The sequence below is a fragment of the Camelus dromedarius genome, chromosome 11, assembly GCF_036321535.1.
Source record: "Camelus dromedarius isolate mCamDro1 chromosome 11, mCamDro1.pat, whole genome shotgun sequence".
In the NCBI taxonomy this organism is placed as follows: Eukaryota; Metazoa; Chordata; class Mammalia; order Artiodactyla; family Camelidae; genus Camelus; species Camelus dromedarius.
The window spans coordinates 20,009,460-20,024,781 of NC_087446.1; the positions used below are offsets into that span (position 1 = coordinate 20,009,460).

At 33.9% G+C, this 15,322-nt stretch overlaps 1 protein-coding gene across 7 annotated transcripts in view; it reads right to left on the minus strand.

Moving 5' to 3' along the window:
• Nucleotides 1-15,322, minus strand: part of PPP1R12A (protein phosphatase 1 regulatory subunit 12A) — a 129,318-nt gene that overhangs the window by 67,297 nt on the left and 46,699 nt on the right. For all 7 annotated transcript variants that reach the window (XM_064491559.1, XM_010975105.3, XM_064491560.1 and 4 more), the window contains exon 3: nt 1,350-1,468. In XM_064491559.1, coding sequence (XP_064347629.1) covers nt 1,350-1,468 — 119 coding nt within the window. The remainder of the gene's footprint in view (nt 1-1,349; nt 1,469-15,322) is intronic.

Sequence of the window (15,322 nt, forward strand, 5' to 3'; positions counted from 1 at the left end):
ATTCTCACACAGCATGATGTCCTTAAGGTTCATTCAAGCTGTAGCATGTGTCAGAATTTTCTTCTTAATGCTGAACACTGTAAGTATGTATCACTTTTTGTTTATTCATTCATACACTGATGGACATTTAGTTTTCTTCTATCTTTTGATTATTATGAATAATGCTGTTATAAACATGGGTGTACAAAAATCTCTTTGAAACCTTCCTTTTAATTCTTTGGGTATATGCCCAGAAGAGGAATTGCTGGATTATACAGCTTTATCTATATATTTATCAAGACATAAATTTGGGAGATGTCAATTTATAGAAGAGGAGTGATTACTTATGGGTAGAATTTCTTTTAGGAGTGATGAGTGTTCTAAAACTGACTGTAATGTAATGGTTGAACAACTCTCCAAATTTACTAAAAACCACTGAATTGTATACTGTAAATAATGCATAAATTATATATCAATAGAATAACACTCCAGCTTGTACCTCTCTCTACTCACATATTCAATTGCTTGGATATCTACCAGGCAAAACAAGCTTATAACGTCTAAAAAATGAACCCTTGAACTTTCCTTACAAAATGTACTTTCCCCATAATAGCCACATCTCCCTTAGAAACTTCACCCATCCAGCTGCTCAGACCAAAAATCTCAGAATCTTCCCTGCCTTCCTCTTTCTTATATACCCTACATTTAATCAAGAAATAATCTCCCTGGCCAAACTTTCAAAATGTATCTAAAATCCAACCTTTTCTTAATACTTTGTCTACTACCACCCTACTTCTCTGCCCTTCCCTTCCTACTATCTATTCCCAGCACAAAAGTGACAGAGATCCTTTCTAAAGTAAGTCAGATCATGTCACTCCTTTACTGCAATCCTTCCATGGGCTCCTAATTCACTCAGATTAAAAGCTAAAATCCTTCCAATGGCCCAAGAGGACTTGTGTGATACGGTGCACTGCTATTTCTGTGACCTCAACTCCTTCCAGCCTCTTCCTTGTTCTGCCTGCTTCAGTCACACTAGTCACTCTGCTCCCTCTTTATGTTCTTTCCACAGATTGACGTGACTCATTCCATCACCTAACTCAGATCTTAACTTAAATACCAACTTATCTGTGAGGTCTTTCTTGACCGCTCTATTTAAATTTGCAATGTGTCTCATTCATCCTTGTATTATTTCCTGTCCTCTTTGCCTGTTTCATTTCTCTCCAAAGCTTTTAATACCAAATAATTTTATACCTGATCCTACCACTTATGACACTTCCTTCAATTTAAAAAATATTTACTGAAAGTCAAGTATCATATTCTTTCCTAAACAGTTTTAAACATGTTTTCCATTTAGGTTGATGTACATTTACCTTGCCGATTAACTTCATTCTGAAGTAGCTCTTCCATTGCCTCCTCCTCAGCAATATCTAAAGGCGTGTCTCCTTCACTGTTGACAGCTCCTACATGGGCTCCCTGACCAATCAAAAACCTGTAAAATCAAAGGGAAGACAGTTAAGTAATAACAGTCTCACTGAAATAAGACTAAATGCATAGCTAATGAGGATGACAGCAATAAAAACAAAAATAGCATAGGTATTATTTAAGTTTTAAGAAACTACTATAATTTTCTTTTTTAAAATTTGTATTTCCTAATTTTCTACAATGTACACACATTAACACAAAAAATGATTTTAAAATAGTAATTAGGAAGTCTTTCATAGGATCATTTCAGACTGTCTCCATTAAGATTTTTCATTATCTCCACATTGACTGGTTTCCTAACTGATCTCCATGCTCCCAGTCTCATACCATAAACAACAGTTCCTAACCTGGGGTCCATGGACAAAATTTAGAAGGTCATTCAGCTGATGCAAATATCTTAAAATACTGTTTATGCTCATCACTGGTTTGAAATTAAAGTAATTACAGACCAAATACTAGGTCTTTTTATTCAATGCGTTACTGAAGAAGCACATATATACTTCGTACTCAGTATTTTATTTCATGTATCCAAAACATAATACTAAAAAAGTAGCCACAGGTTTCACCAAACCTTCCAAAGGGATTCAGACACAAAATGGTTATGAATCTCTTTCACTGTGTCAACTGCACATCTCCCAGAATCATTTCTTTAATGTGACTAAAGTCAATTTCCAACTTAAATCTTTGAATGGTTGTACCATGCCAGGAAAAAACATATATGGCCCTTAATAATCTGGTTTTGTCTTTTTTTTCAGCCTCATTCCTTTTTCTTCCTGTATCATACTTTAGACTTCCACAATTTGGAACTGTTTGTAGTTTCAGATTAAATCATGTTGTTTTGGCATCACTGATTTTACTTTTTTATATGTAAAGAATGGGCCTCTTTTTTTTTTTTTTTTTAATGTCCCTAACCAACTTAACTCTTTTTTGTAGTTTTTTTTACAGGCTACATTAAAATAATCTCATTATAAAAATAGTAGGGGGAAAAATCTACAGTTTAAAAAAAAAAAAAAGAAGGAAAAAGAAAAGACTTTCCCACCCTATACCTCTCCTTCTACGTTCATGTTCCCTCCCCAGAGATGAACACTATCAGCAGCATGGCAAATATCTTTCTCAGGGTGTATATAAACAAATAGTCACTTTCGAAGTTCTTTTCATAAAACAAAAATTAATGGGATTATTTTAAATACACTGGAATGCAACACTTCCTTCTAATAGCTGAAAAATATTCCACAATATGGCTGGATCATACTTTTATTTAATCTCATCCTCCTAATGGATGTGTTCTTAAATGGATACTTGACATGATCAATCTTTAAAATTTTTTTCAACATGATGGAAATGCACATTATCATTGTTCCAATTTGTTATTTTCTGATTACATATGAGGTTGAAAATATCTGGGTATGTTTACTGGCATTTGTATTTTCTCCTTTTGTGAATTTTTTTTTTTTTTACACCTTTTGCTTTTATTTCTCATGTGCTCATTAATTCAACAAATACTTATGGGGTGTTGTTACAGACTAAATAATTCTGTGTTCCCCCAAAATTCATGTTGAAACCCCAACCACCAATGTGATTGTATTAGGAGGTAGGACTTTGGGAGATAATTAAGTTTAGATGAGATCCCATGATGGGGTTAATGTTTTTAAAGAGGAAGAGACTAGATGTCACTGTCTGCACAGAGGACACATCAAGATGGCAGCTATCTGCAGGTCAGAAAAAGGGCTCTCATCAGACACAGAATTGGCTGGCACCTTGATCTTGGACTCTAGTCTCCAGACTGTGAGAAACAAAAGCCTGTTGTTTAAGCCACCCAGTCTATGGCATTTTCTTAGCAGCCACAGTTGACTAAGACAGGTGTCTACTATGTATCTAGCACTATGTTACATGCCAGGAATACAACTGCAGGCAAAAATAAAGGTAGATCTTCCCCTCAAAGAGCTTATAGTCTAGAAAGAGAGCTAGATTAATTATCTAAAATAAGTGTAAAACTTTGATGTCTATGACAGAGATTTACGTCTAAAAGTGAATTAACAGGATAATTTGATTTAGTAAGGTCAGGCGAGATTCTCTGAGAATATATAGGTACTAATTAACAAGATAATCAAAGGACAGTGTTCCAGGAAAGAGAGAACAAAAGGCATCAAAACGCTGTGACAGGGACATGTGTATGGCTAGATAGTGGCCTAGTTAATCTTCCTGAAAGTAACTGAAAGAACTAATCAATCTCTACATAATTTCTGTCATACACACACCCAAACCCCAAAGTCAGTGAGTGTTTATTTTATAAGATGCTTATAATAATCAGGTATGTGTTCAAAAAGATCACTCTGCATATAGCATGGAAAATAAATTAGAAAGGAGAAAGAATTAAAATAGGCACACCAGTTCATGAGGTAGTGCTCAGTAGAGAAAAATTATGTTGCAAAGCTCGATTTTGTTGGAGGAAATGGATGAATTCTAGAGATATCTAGGAGATACTAGAGATCAGCTGGATACGAGAAGTGAAAGACAGGTAGGTATCTATGATAAATTGAAGTTCTTCTCTTGTATGCTGTGACAGATGGATGGTGGTACTAATTAATGATATTCAGAAAACTAAGTTATTCCCTACATCTGACTAATAGATGTGTGTCAAATATTTTTTCCATATTGTCACTGCATTAAAAAAAAACTATTCTTACAGTATTTTGTATTTTACTGAAGTTTAAAGGTTGTATGAAGTCAGATGTGTCAATCTTTTGCTTTAAGAAGGACTTTACCAACTAGCTATCTATATCTACATGGAGGTGTAACTTTTACAAAACACAAAGAAAGAAAAAGAGAAGAAGGAAAGAATATACACTATAAAGTTAACAGTGCTGATCTCTAAGATGTCCCATTAGAAGAGATTTATATTAGTTGGGTTTTTTTTTTTTTTCTGGTGGGGCGGAGAAATTTTTTATCATCTTAGTTTTCTGCAGCAAGTGTATTTTGTATATGTTTAATAGACTACAAAAATGGTTACCATACCCTTTTGTAGCCTGGTATTTTTACACTTTATGTTGCAAACATTTCTCCTCATACAAAGTAATGTTTCATTTTTATGATCTCCCAGGGATTTCTACAAACAGATGACATACTTGAAGCAACATTTTTTGTTTCAGTTTTTTTTAACTAATATAAAATTAATCAAGAACATTTATATACTACAAGTAAATAAATTTGGAGCCAAAAAAAAAAAAAGGTAGTGGATTAAGAAACTGTTCTATGCTCCAGAAGAATATGTAGTTATTCTGCTAGGCAAAATCCGTATCAAACAATTAGAAATATTTACATAAATCCACTTCTATTTTGCTTAGGTATTAGAAACCAAGGGACTTATGGGATGGACATAAAGACAGAATAAAAGGAAGACCTCAAAGTGGCTGCAATGCTTACAGCAGAGGGAAGCAGAGTCCCAAGGAAATACAGGTCAAAGTCAAATACAGACAATCCAAAACTTATATAAACAGGAAGGATGTTAAGAGAAACTAACAAGAAGACTAAGGTTCTGAAAACTGCTGGCAGGAAGCAGAGACTGGAGCAATCCCTGGGCCAAAAGTTTAGGTATAAATATGTATATATACAATTCACAAACCTCTTCAACACTCCAGAATTATTATCTATAAACATAAAATTTTTAAACGGATATACTAATAAATAAATAAATATAATCCCACGGCATTAACCCTTACTTACCACGAATAATCTCTAAAAGCCATTCAAAGACTGCTTGGGTGAAAACAAGCATAAACATTTGAATTCTGCAGACTTTGACTTTGATTCCCACCTATGCTTTTTGGCAGCTATGTGCTATTTATTAACTTAAAATAATCGAAACCAAACTTCTAGATAACTTAGAGAGCTGTAGGAGGTTTAAATGTGTTAAAGTCTAAAAATAAAATTAAAATTCTGTCTGTTACCAGATCATGCAAGATAATTACATTTAGAAAGTAATGTTTAAGATAATGTGAAAAAAAATACAGGCTATCTGGAATACCTGAAATTCACCTGAGATACTGAAAACAGATGGCTAGATTTCCTTCAGAACTCAAAAAAAAAAGCTGGGGTATTATTATAAGCAGCTCATGGGACTGCTAATTAGGAAAAATATACTGTATTTATTTTAAGATTTCTTGGAAAGAAGAACAAAGATTTCATACTGGAGTCCCAAACTGAAAGCATATTAGGCTGTTTCTCAGATGGGCAACTTTTTTTTTGGGGGGGGGGGGATTTCTTAATTGCTTAACAATGGTTAATGATTTCCTCAAGCAATACAAAGGAGATGCCACCTAGTGAATGATGGAATTCATTATAAATTATAGAAGTGAAAATAGTAAACTTCTAGGTTTACTGAAGTAAATCTAACAGCTCTGAGTCAATAAATCATTATGAATAATTAATAAACCTCAAAATCAAGACATGATCCAAATGGATTTTTACAAAATTATTTGCCTATTTGCTAATTTAAAAATATAATGAAAGGTATAAAGTTGTTAACCTAGTTACTGGTTGCAACCTGGATGTGGTATATTAGATGAGCGGGCAGGATTCCATCTGGGTTAGAATGATTCAATGTTAACTGAATTTGGAAGACAAATTTTGACAGTCTCTAGTAATTATCTTGGATTCTAAGTTTTGTCAAAAACCAAACCATAGAAGAGATTGTTTGAGAAAGGGAAATAGTTCACTTTAAAATTCTGACTTTTTAAACCAAAACTTTAAGTTAGAAGCTGATGAGAACATAGTGATCAAAGAGGACAAGGGTAAATTTCATCATCAAGGGTTAATATATTTAGTGTCCAAATTTCATGTATAACATTTTCTTATTTACTGTAGAAAACTAGTATCAAGAAGTCATTTTAACCAATACATGAATTTTTAAAAATTGAAAAGTTAGTGAAGCCTTAAAAAAAGTTGTGTCACATCGATTAACCTCAAAGCCATTACGGTAAGCAAAATAAGTCAGTCACAAAAGGCCAAATGCTGTATAATTCCTCTCATGTAAAGCATCTAAAGTTGTCGAAATCATAAAAATAGAAAATAGAAATGTGGTTACCGAGGGCTGGGGAAAACGGGAAAGGGAAACTAACGTTTACTAGGTATTGTTCTAGTGCAAGATGAAAAATTCTAGACATCTGCTGCAAAACAATATGAATATTCTTAACCCTATTAAACTGTACACTTAAAAGTGGTTAAGATGGTCAACTTAATATTCTGTTTAATATTAAATACAATAAAAATAAAAAATCACTAAGTCAGAATACTACTGAAATGGTTGTTTCCTGAAAATCCAGATGAATTATTCAAAGCCATCCAATGAGACAAATTATAAAAACTAAGCTACCTGAACTTTTCAAAGATGAGTAAGTAGAATATCATACTATTCACTTCAAAAATAAATGCTATTTTCTTTTGGAAGCCTCTGAACAAAAATCATAAAATAAGTGTAAATAGTCTAATGCATTTTCAGTGGGAATGCACTTTGCTATTTCATTTTTGAAGTTCTATGGTACAATAAAAAAAAATTGTTGAAAATAGCTGGAACAGTAAGAATCCAAACAACAGTTCTGACCTGGGACCTTGGAAAGTTTTCATAAAAATAAGTTCTTTCCTTAAGCACTTGACAAATGCTGTGCCTCTTCCTTCTGGCCTCCATGGTTTCTAATGAGAAATCTGCTTTAATTCAATCTCTCCCACCCCCCACCTCAGTGTTACAGTTTCTTTCTCATTGCTTCAAGATTTGTAATTTTGTCTTAAGTTTTCGGAACTGCTTTGGTTTATCCTGTTTGGAATTTGCTAAACTTCTTGAACCTGTAGGTCTTTATCTTTTGCCAACTTTAAGTAAATCTTAAGCTACCATTTATTATTTTGTTAAATACTTTTCAAGCCATGCCCTCTCCTCTTCTTCTGGGACTCCAATGGCATAAATATTAGCTTTATGGTATAGTCCCACAGGCTCCTGAGGCTCTGTTCATTTTATTTTAGTCTATTTTCTCTCTCTTGCTCAGATTTGGTAATCTATATTGCTCTATTTTTCAGTTCACTAATTCTTTCTTCTATCCCCTCCATTCTGCTGTTGAGCCTATCTGTTATTTATTTTGGTTACTGGATTTTTCAGTTCTAAAATTTCTATTTGGTTCTTCTTTATATCTCCTATTTCTTTGCAGACTTTTTTTTTTTTAGTTGAGACTTTTTTCATTTGTTTCGGTTACCACTACTGTAACTGCTTACTGCAGCATTTTTGTAACTGCTCTAAAATCTTTGTCAGATAATATTAATATTAATATTTGTTACCTCAATGTCGGCCTCCATTGATTGTCTTTTTCATTCTTGATCTTACCGGGGTTACATGAGGACAGATAATGACAATCACGTCCTGGCCAAAATCCATTAAGACATCAATGATTGTAAGATTAACTGACTAGAAGATTTCGGCAATATTAAAATGTGGGGAAAATGTACATCTTAGAATTATTACACGAGTAGGATTTTTGCCTCTGGGAACTGGGAGTTGTAGTAAGACAGTAGCGCATGCAATTGATTTTAATAAACATATATGTGTTTTCAGAAGTTAATGAATGATAAAGAAAGCAACATCAAAACTTGCAGAATTCTATAATAGCAGCTTAGAAGAAAATCCCAAAGGCAATAATAGAACATTCTTAAGTCATGTTGCATTCAAGACACTACAGCTGCATAGAGAGTGACATTGTGTGTGTGGGGCGGTAGAACCCCAAGGTGATTAAAAACAAAAAACCACACACTGTATCATAATTTGATTTTTTCTAACTTTTTAAATTGGTACATAAAATAATGATACTGTGTTACAACAATGGCTTTTCAGATTTGATGAAATCTAGTATATACATTATAAACATACACAAAATACCCCTGGCTTCCTACTGCACCTTTTCAATGGGCATCCATCTCAAACTAGGCCTATTTACATCCACATTCCACTACTCTCTCCTCTGCTTCCCTCAGTCTGGCTCTTTAGATCCCTTAGTAAGTTTAATGGCATCATTTCCCCAATTACAAAGGCTAGAAATGGAGGCAGAATGGTGTGGTGTCCTAAGTGCAGATTTGAAGAGTCAAGACTGTCTAGGTTCAAATCCTAGCTCTGCCACTTACTGTGTGTGATTTCTCTCTCTGACTCAGTTTCCTTATCTATAAAATAAAAATTGTAATACAGAACAACTATCATTCATCCAAACTCAAATTTCAAAAATTTTCTTATTTTAGAAGATAATGTTGTAGACTATGGGGTCTGAGGCAGTACTCCATAACCAAACACATTAATATCTTTGGAAAAAATAAATTTACAAAAGACTATCAATAGCTCATATCAATTCAAGTCATGGTTTGCTGTCATATGAGCCTACACCAAACCTACATTTTATTTTGTCATTTTTCAGAGTTTTGAGGGTTTGGAGTTGTGCAAACGGGCATGTGGGGTGGTAGGTAATAGCAACATATTTTCATGTAACTGGTAGGATGACTGAAATTATGTATAGTTAAAGAACTTAGACTGGTGACTAGCACACAGTAAGCACTCAATAAATGTTAGCTATTATCAGCATTATCACCAATTCTGGTATTTCCCCCTACCATACTACCTAGATTCAGTGAATCACAAGTCTTATCAATTTCATTTTCCAAATTTCTTTCAGACCTGCCTACTTTCAATCTCACTGCCACTGCCCTACCTCTCTTCTCCAAACTCCCTAATCTGTCAAGACTTGTCTTCTTAAAAGTACAGAGTAAGGATCACCATGTCCCTAAAAATGCATCACCACTAAATGTCAAAGTTAGCAAAGCATACAATTCCTCTAGGCTGTAGCCCCAGTTCCCTCTCCCAGTTTTATCAGCTACTTTCTCCATATACCACTAATGAGACTCTCCTCAAAAAAATATGGCTCCAAAGAAGCCCTTTTATCCAATGCAATCAGTACCAGTACTTACTTGGTTAACCAGAAAAGCTGATTAAAATAGGGAATTATAAAACATAATACGTATATGAAAGTAAATAAATGCTAATAAATAAGACATTTATTTCAACATAAAAGACACTGGAGAATCTCTTCAAAGACTTATATCCATGCTACCCTTCTTGCATAAATGATACTCATAATGCATTGTCTAGGATTCTAACGTGTCTTAAAGTGCAGCAAACACTCGAAGTCAACAGAAAAGCAATCTGAGTATATAATTCTTCTAGATTTTTTTTCTTTCAGTCTTTCAGTTGTTGCACCCAAATCTAATTAAACAGCAGTTATATTTTTAGGGCCTTGTCTTTATTGAGTTTTTCCAAAATATTTAACTAAGTTATAGCAACATTTTTCTTTTTTGTACACATTTCCATCAGTTTTGGGCTATCATTAAATAATTATCGACAAGTGGAACACGCATTAACAGCCTAAAACACGCACAACTAACTTTTGTAGGTGTGCAATTCAACTGGTGGAAACAGAAGTGAGTTAGCTTAGAAGTAGCCTATTTGCTGCAATGTTCAGTTTTAACAACTTTATGGGAACCAGTCAGTAAGTTTTAACAAAGAAATGGCAAATGTTAGTTAACAGAGTAGAGTCCAGTTAAAAGAGCTTCACCATGTATTATTTCTCATTCATGAATAACATGACTTTTCTCAGACAGCTCCCAGGGGCAAAAAGCTTGTTCACTGTTTAACATAATAGTTAATGTCACCTCCTCTAGAATCTTTCTCTGACTGGCTAAACAGAATCACTTCTTCCTCAGATGTTCCTTGTACATCTCTTGGTCCATTTATTCTATCTAGTATTAGTTAACTGACTTCACATGTATCTATAAGCTTGAAGATTAGGAGCTGTTGCGGCCATTTTTGTATCTCACAATGCCTACTACTACTATAGGGCACAGCTGTAATATAATAGAAAGACCATCAGAATTTGAGACCAGAGAATGAGGGTCTAGTTCTGGCTGTGAATCAGAAATAACACTTAACACTCCCATAGAGTTGTTAAAAAAAAATGACTAAAAATGTACATGAGAATATTTGTTTGGGGCAAATACATCTCATTATTATTATAGCAAGATATTAAGTATCTCTCAAATAAAATTTGTATTACTTTCATAGGATTCTTGATTTAGTTTCACCTTGTGAGACTTCCAGTCAAAACACATGGTCTGTTTTACACTAACCATGTATCATTCTTAATAAGAAATATGTAAATAAAACTGAAATGCATGGATTTGCCAACTCTTCTTGGGGCTCAAATACCCACATATCAAACTATATATGCAAATGACTACTTCACTCTCCCCTGCTCCTCTCATCTGGTTAGGTCTGCCCTAAGACCAAATGACAAGATAGTTTCCTTCATTAGAGAATCCAGGAGAACCAAGAGTTTAGCTATTTTTCACTATAAGTAGTAACCAAAAATAGTATTATGAATAATAATAACTGACTTAACTAGCTTTACTGAATTCTAAATACATGCCACATATTGTGCCAACTGTCTTATAAACATTATCTAATCTTCACAATAATCTTATGAAGGATGGACAAGTATTAATATTTCCATTTATAGATGAGGAAATAGAGGTTCAGAGAAGTTGGTAATTTGTCTAAAGTTAATAGCAATTAGTTGGCAGACTTATGATTAAAGTAGAATTGTCTGATTCCTGAGCTCGAGCTCAGGAATATTATAACATTTCTCATAGGCGTGGTGGTGTAGTTTATATAGCTCTTAAATTGGCAAGGATTTCTGATTCTTTTACCAAAAATAACAACATTATTGAATTCCAAACAGAGGAATCAGCAGGTGCAGACCATGAAGCAAGATGCCTAGTTTATATAAAAGGCTCAGCAATGGGACCAGTGTGGCTAAAAAAGAGAGAGCCTGGAGAAGAGTGGAGAAAATGACATCAGAGAGGTAAGAGAGGGTCAAACCATAGACTTGCAGGCCACCAGAACTTTGGTTTCTAAATGTTTACGAATCCACTGGGGGTTGAAGGGCTATGAATAAAAATGTGATGTTATCCCACTTGCAATATTTTAAAAGGATCATTCTGGCTGCTGTGCAGAAAATAGATAGGGGGAAGAGGATGGTTATGGTTAGAATGATTCCAACTGCAATAATTTCAGTGAAAAACAACAGTGTCTAGGATCAGGGAGAAATGAAAGAGGCGATGAAATAGTTAGGTACTGGATATATTTTGAAGGGTAAGCCAAGAGAAATTTTGAGGATTCTGTTGGATGTTTATGGAATAAAGGTTATAACAAAAAAGAAAAGCCATGCCATAAATAAGCCACCACAAATATTTAACAGTTATCATAACCCTAAATAGCTGATTCTTTAACGATCAAATGACAAAGCTAATGAAACTTTTCCCATGCTGTAAATAAGACCATGAAAATGCCACTGCCAGTATTTTATAATGATATGAAATCTTCAACAGTAACATCTTCACACTACTCCAAATATATTCCAAAGAAAAACATATTAAATGTCCTAATTAATCAATATTCCATTCTGTGTATTATGAAATTACATAATACAGGGTTAATTTTCTCTATTAATGAAAGATTTTAATGCAAACACTAAAACTGCTCAAGATAAAAGCGTTCCTTAACTATCCATGGTAGAAGCTTAAAAAATAAATGTAGTGTTGAAATTAAAACACGAAAAAAGATTATAATCACATCAATAACCAAAATGTTAATAAAATAAATCAGCTGTTTCATTATTCACACAAAAATTTTCCATATAAACAAAAATTCCTATGATTTGCCAAGAATAAAAAAGACAATGCCAAGGCTAAAATTATAGTCATTCAAATAAATAACATTCATTGATCAATCAAGAAGGACAAGCTGCATAAATGACGTACGATGATGTACGCACAGTTCAGTACGAAATACCAAACCTAAAGAGAACAACGAGAAGTATCTCTATATTCCACTATATAGTGATCTCAACGACAGACTGAAGTGAAAGAAGAAAACTGGAAAAACATGTGTAGGATATTATTTTTTTTTTATCTACAGAAGGGGAATACTACTTACATTAAAACACAAACTAGAATAAAATATAAAATTTAAAAATAGTGCCTATAGGAAATAGGGTGGTAGAGCAGGGACTGCCGATAGAAGCTAGTATTTTATGTAAACTATAAAACAAAATTAAACAAAAAGCAAACTCTAAAAAAGAAATAAAATTAAATAATCAACTTAATGGTATATCTAGTTAGTGGCATAATCATACAGAGAAGAACTATTTCAAGTGCCTTCAACACAGACAGTAATGCGATGGTATATTCCAAGTGGGATACCATAAGGACAAAAAGAAATGCCCCCTTCATCCCTGCCAAAAAACAAAAACAAGTAAAGAACCCCCAAAACTTTAAATTGCTTTCAGTAATCATTACTGTTGGTGGTGGTGTCATAAGGAGTGTAATATATGATGAAGCAAACTAGTAATTACATGTTATTTTAATCCTATAGTTCCTGGCAATGAAATAAGGGAGAAAGGAAATACTGATACAAGATAGAAGAGGTTAAAGAAAACATGTAGTGCTGAATCTGAATTTGAAAGAATGATCAACTCAGCAGCAAAGAGCACTTCAAACAACTATTACAAGGAACAGGGCTCCTCAGAGCAATGGCAATTCCAGACCTAGGGCAGGAGATATAGAAGATGAGTCTGAAACATTTTATAATACTAAAGAGCAAGGAAGTTTTTAAAGATCACTTTATTTGATCATGTCCCAAGGTCACAAAAAGCCAACATGAAGAGATTCTTGCTGACCTCAAGCTGGTACAATTTGCTAATTAATAAGGATAATAACCATAATGGACTGAAATACATCATGTGTGTTGAAACGCATGTGTTCCTAAAGTTCCTTAGATCTCAAAAAACCCAATTAGTCCTTTTTGAAGGTAACTAGTAAATCAACTCATTATTTTAACAATCAGTATGTAAAAGTAAAGAATAAAGAATATATCCTGTTTTTCCTACAAAACTTGTACTAGGGGTAATCAAAGAGTAGATATGAGAATGTTTCCTTTACAAAAGAATGAAATGAGAAATTATGACAAAATTTAAATGCTGCCATTATAAAACTCCTATGTTTCCATCTAATTATTACTTCAGTCAGAGGACTTAGTTTTCAACGCTTTGCACATAATAATTTAAATGTGTAATTTAGCTTTAGTTTATGATTAGAGAGCTATAATTAATCAACTGTTATAGATTGAAACAATAAATTTGAATATATAATTTCTTGGGCTCCATTATTATTCCAGTATGTCTAAAAGTCATATTATTCAGTTTTACTTCTAATCCACAGCCCAATGACATCAAACTATGACTTTTAAGGAAGAACACTTTGATTTTGACAGTGAGAATTTTATACTGCCTGTATCAGTTTGCTAGTATTACCATAACAAAACACCATAGACAAAGTGGGCTTAAACAATATAAATTTATTTTCTCATAGTTCTAGAGGCTGGAAGGCAGAGATCAAGGTGTTGGCAGGTTTGGTTTCTTCTGAGGACTCTGTCCTTGGCTTACAGATGGCCGTCCTCTAGCAGTGTTCTCACATTGTCGTTTCTCTTTGTGTACAAGCCCTTTGGTGTTTCTTTTTGTGTCCAAATTTCCTATTTTTAAGACTGGATCAGGGCCCACCAGAAGGGCCTTATTTTAGCTTAATCATCTCTTTAAAGGTTCCATCTATACAGTCACGTTCCAAGGTTCTGAGGGTTAGGCCTTCAACTTACGAATTTTGTGGGGACACAATGCAGTGCTTAATACAGCCAATTCAATACACCAAAGGAACAGAATGATGTTAATGAATACATTTCAGTATCTAAAGCATCAGTATTTAGTAAAACAATGCATAGGCTGTGCAGTAACATTATACTCCCTAAACTCACTTCATTTATTCTTTGTCTAATCCACTCTGGAGAAGGAACATTATTAAACAATCTCTATTTTAGTTTTCCCTAAGTTTTCTACCTTATTCAAGCAGGGAGATGTTAAAAGTAATTATTTTAATGAAAAGCTGAGATAATTGAGCCAGAGTATGAAGAGCTACCATTCATTCAGTTGGCTTTTACTAGGCTACAGACCAGAGGAGAAACTGTTAAATGTATAAACACTAAACGGCAACCTCACATTCTTTGTTCTACTGTCTCCAATGAAAGTCAGAAATTTAGAACTCACTGTATCCTCATCATCCTGAAATCCTCAGAGTAAACTATCTGCTTCACTGTTAGTTTCACCTCTCATTTTAATAGGTCTGAATTAGTACTATTCTGTGCAAAATACAGTTGGTAAAGACACATGTAAACAACTGATATGTTACAAATGATGGTGAATCATCCAGAAACATTAGAAAGGCTTCTGGAAGAAGTAATCCTAATACAAACTGCAGCTTGTATCTGCTGCTGTCTGGTAAGAGCTGGCCAAGTACAGACATGAGGCAAATGAAGCACTATAAGCAAAGACACACTGACACAAACCAGCAGGGAATGCTGGTGAACTAAAAGGAGTCCAGTATTGACAGAGTGAAAATGTGGAAAGCAATATGAGAAATTTGAGTTAGGAAGAAGCCAGATCATTCCTATTTTATAAATAATATGAAGCATGGAGGCTAAGTAGCTTAGCCAAGGACACAGAGCTAGTGAACAGCAGGATCTGCAACAAATTTAACTCCAAATACATCATTTAGCAAAGTGACCCAACTTCTCTAGGTCTTTGATGACTTACAACTGTCGTCTCTATATCATTATTAACAGGGCCTTCTTTTACCCTATGAACTTTCTGATCTGGGAGACAGCTTCACCCTACTTTGT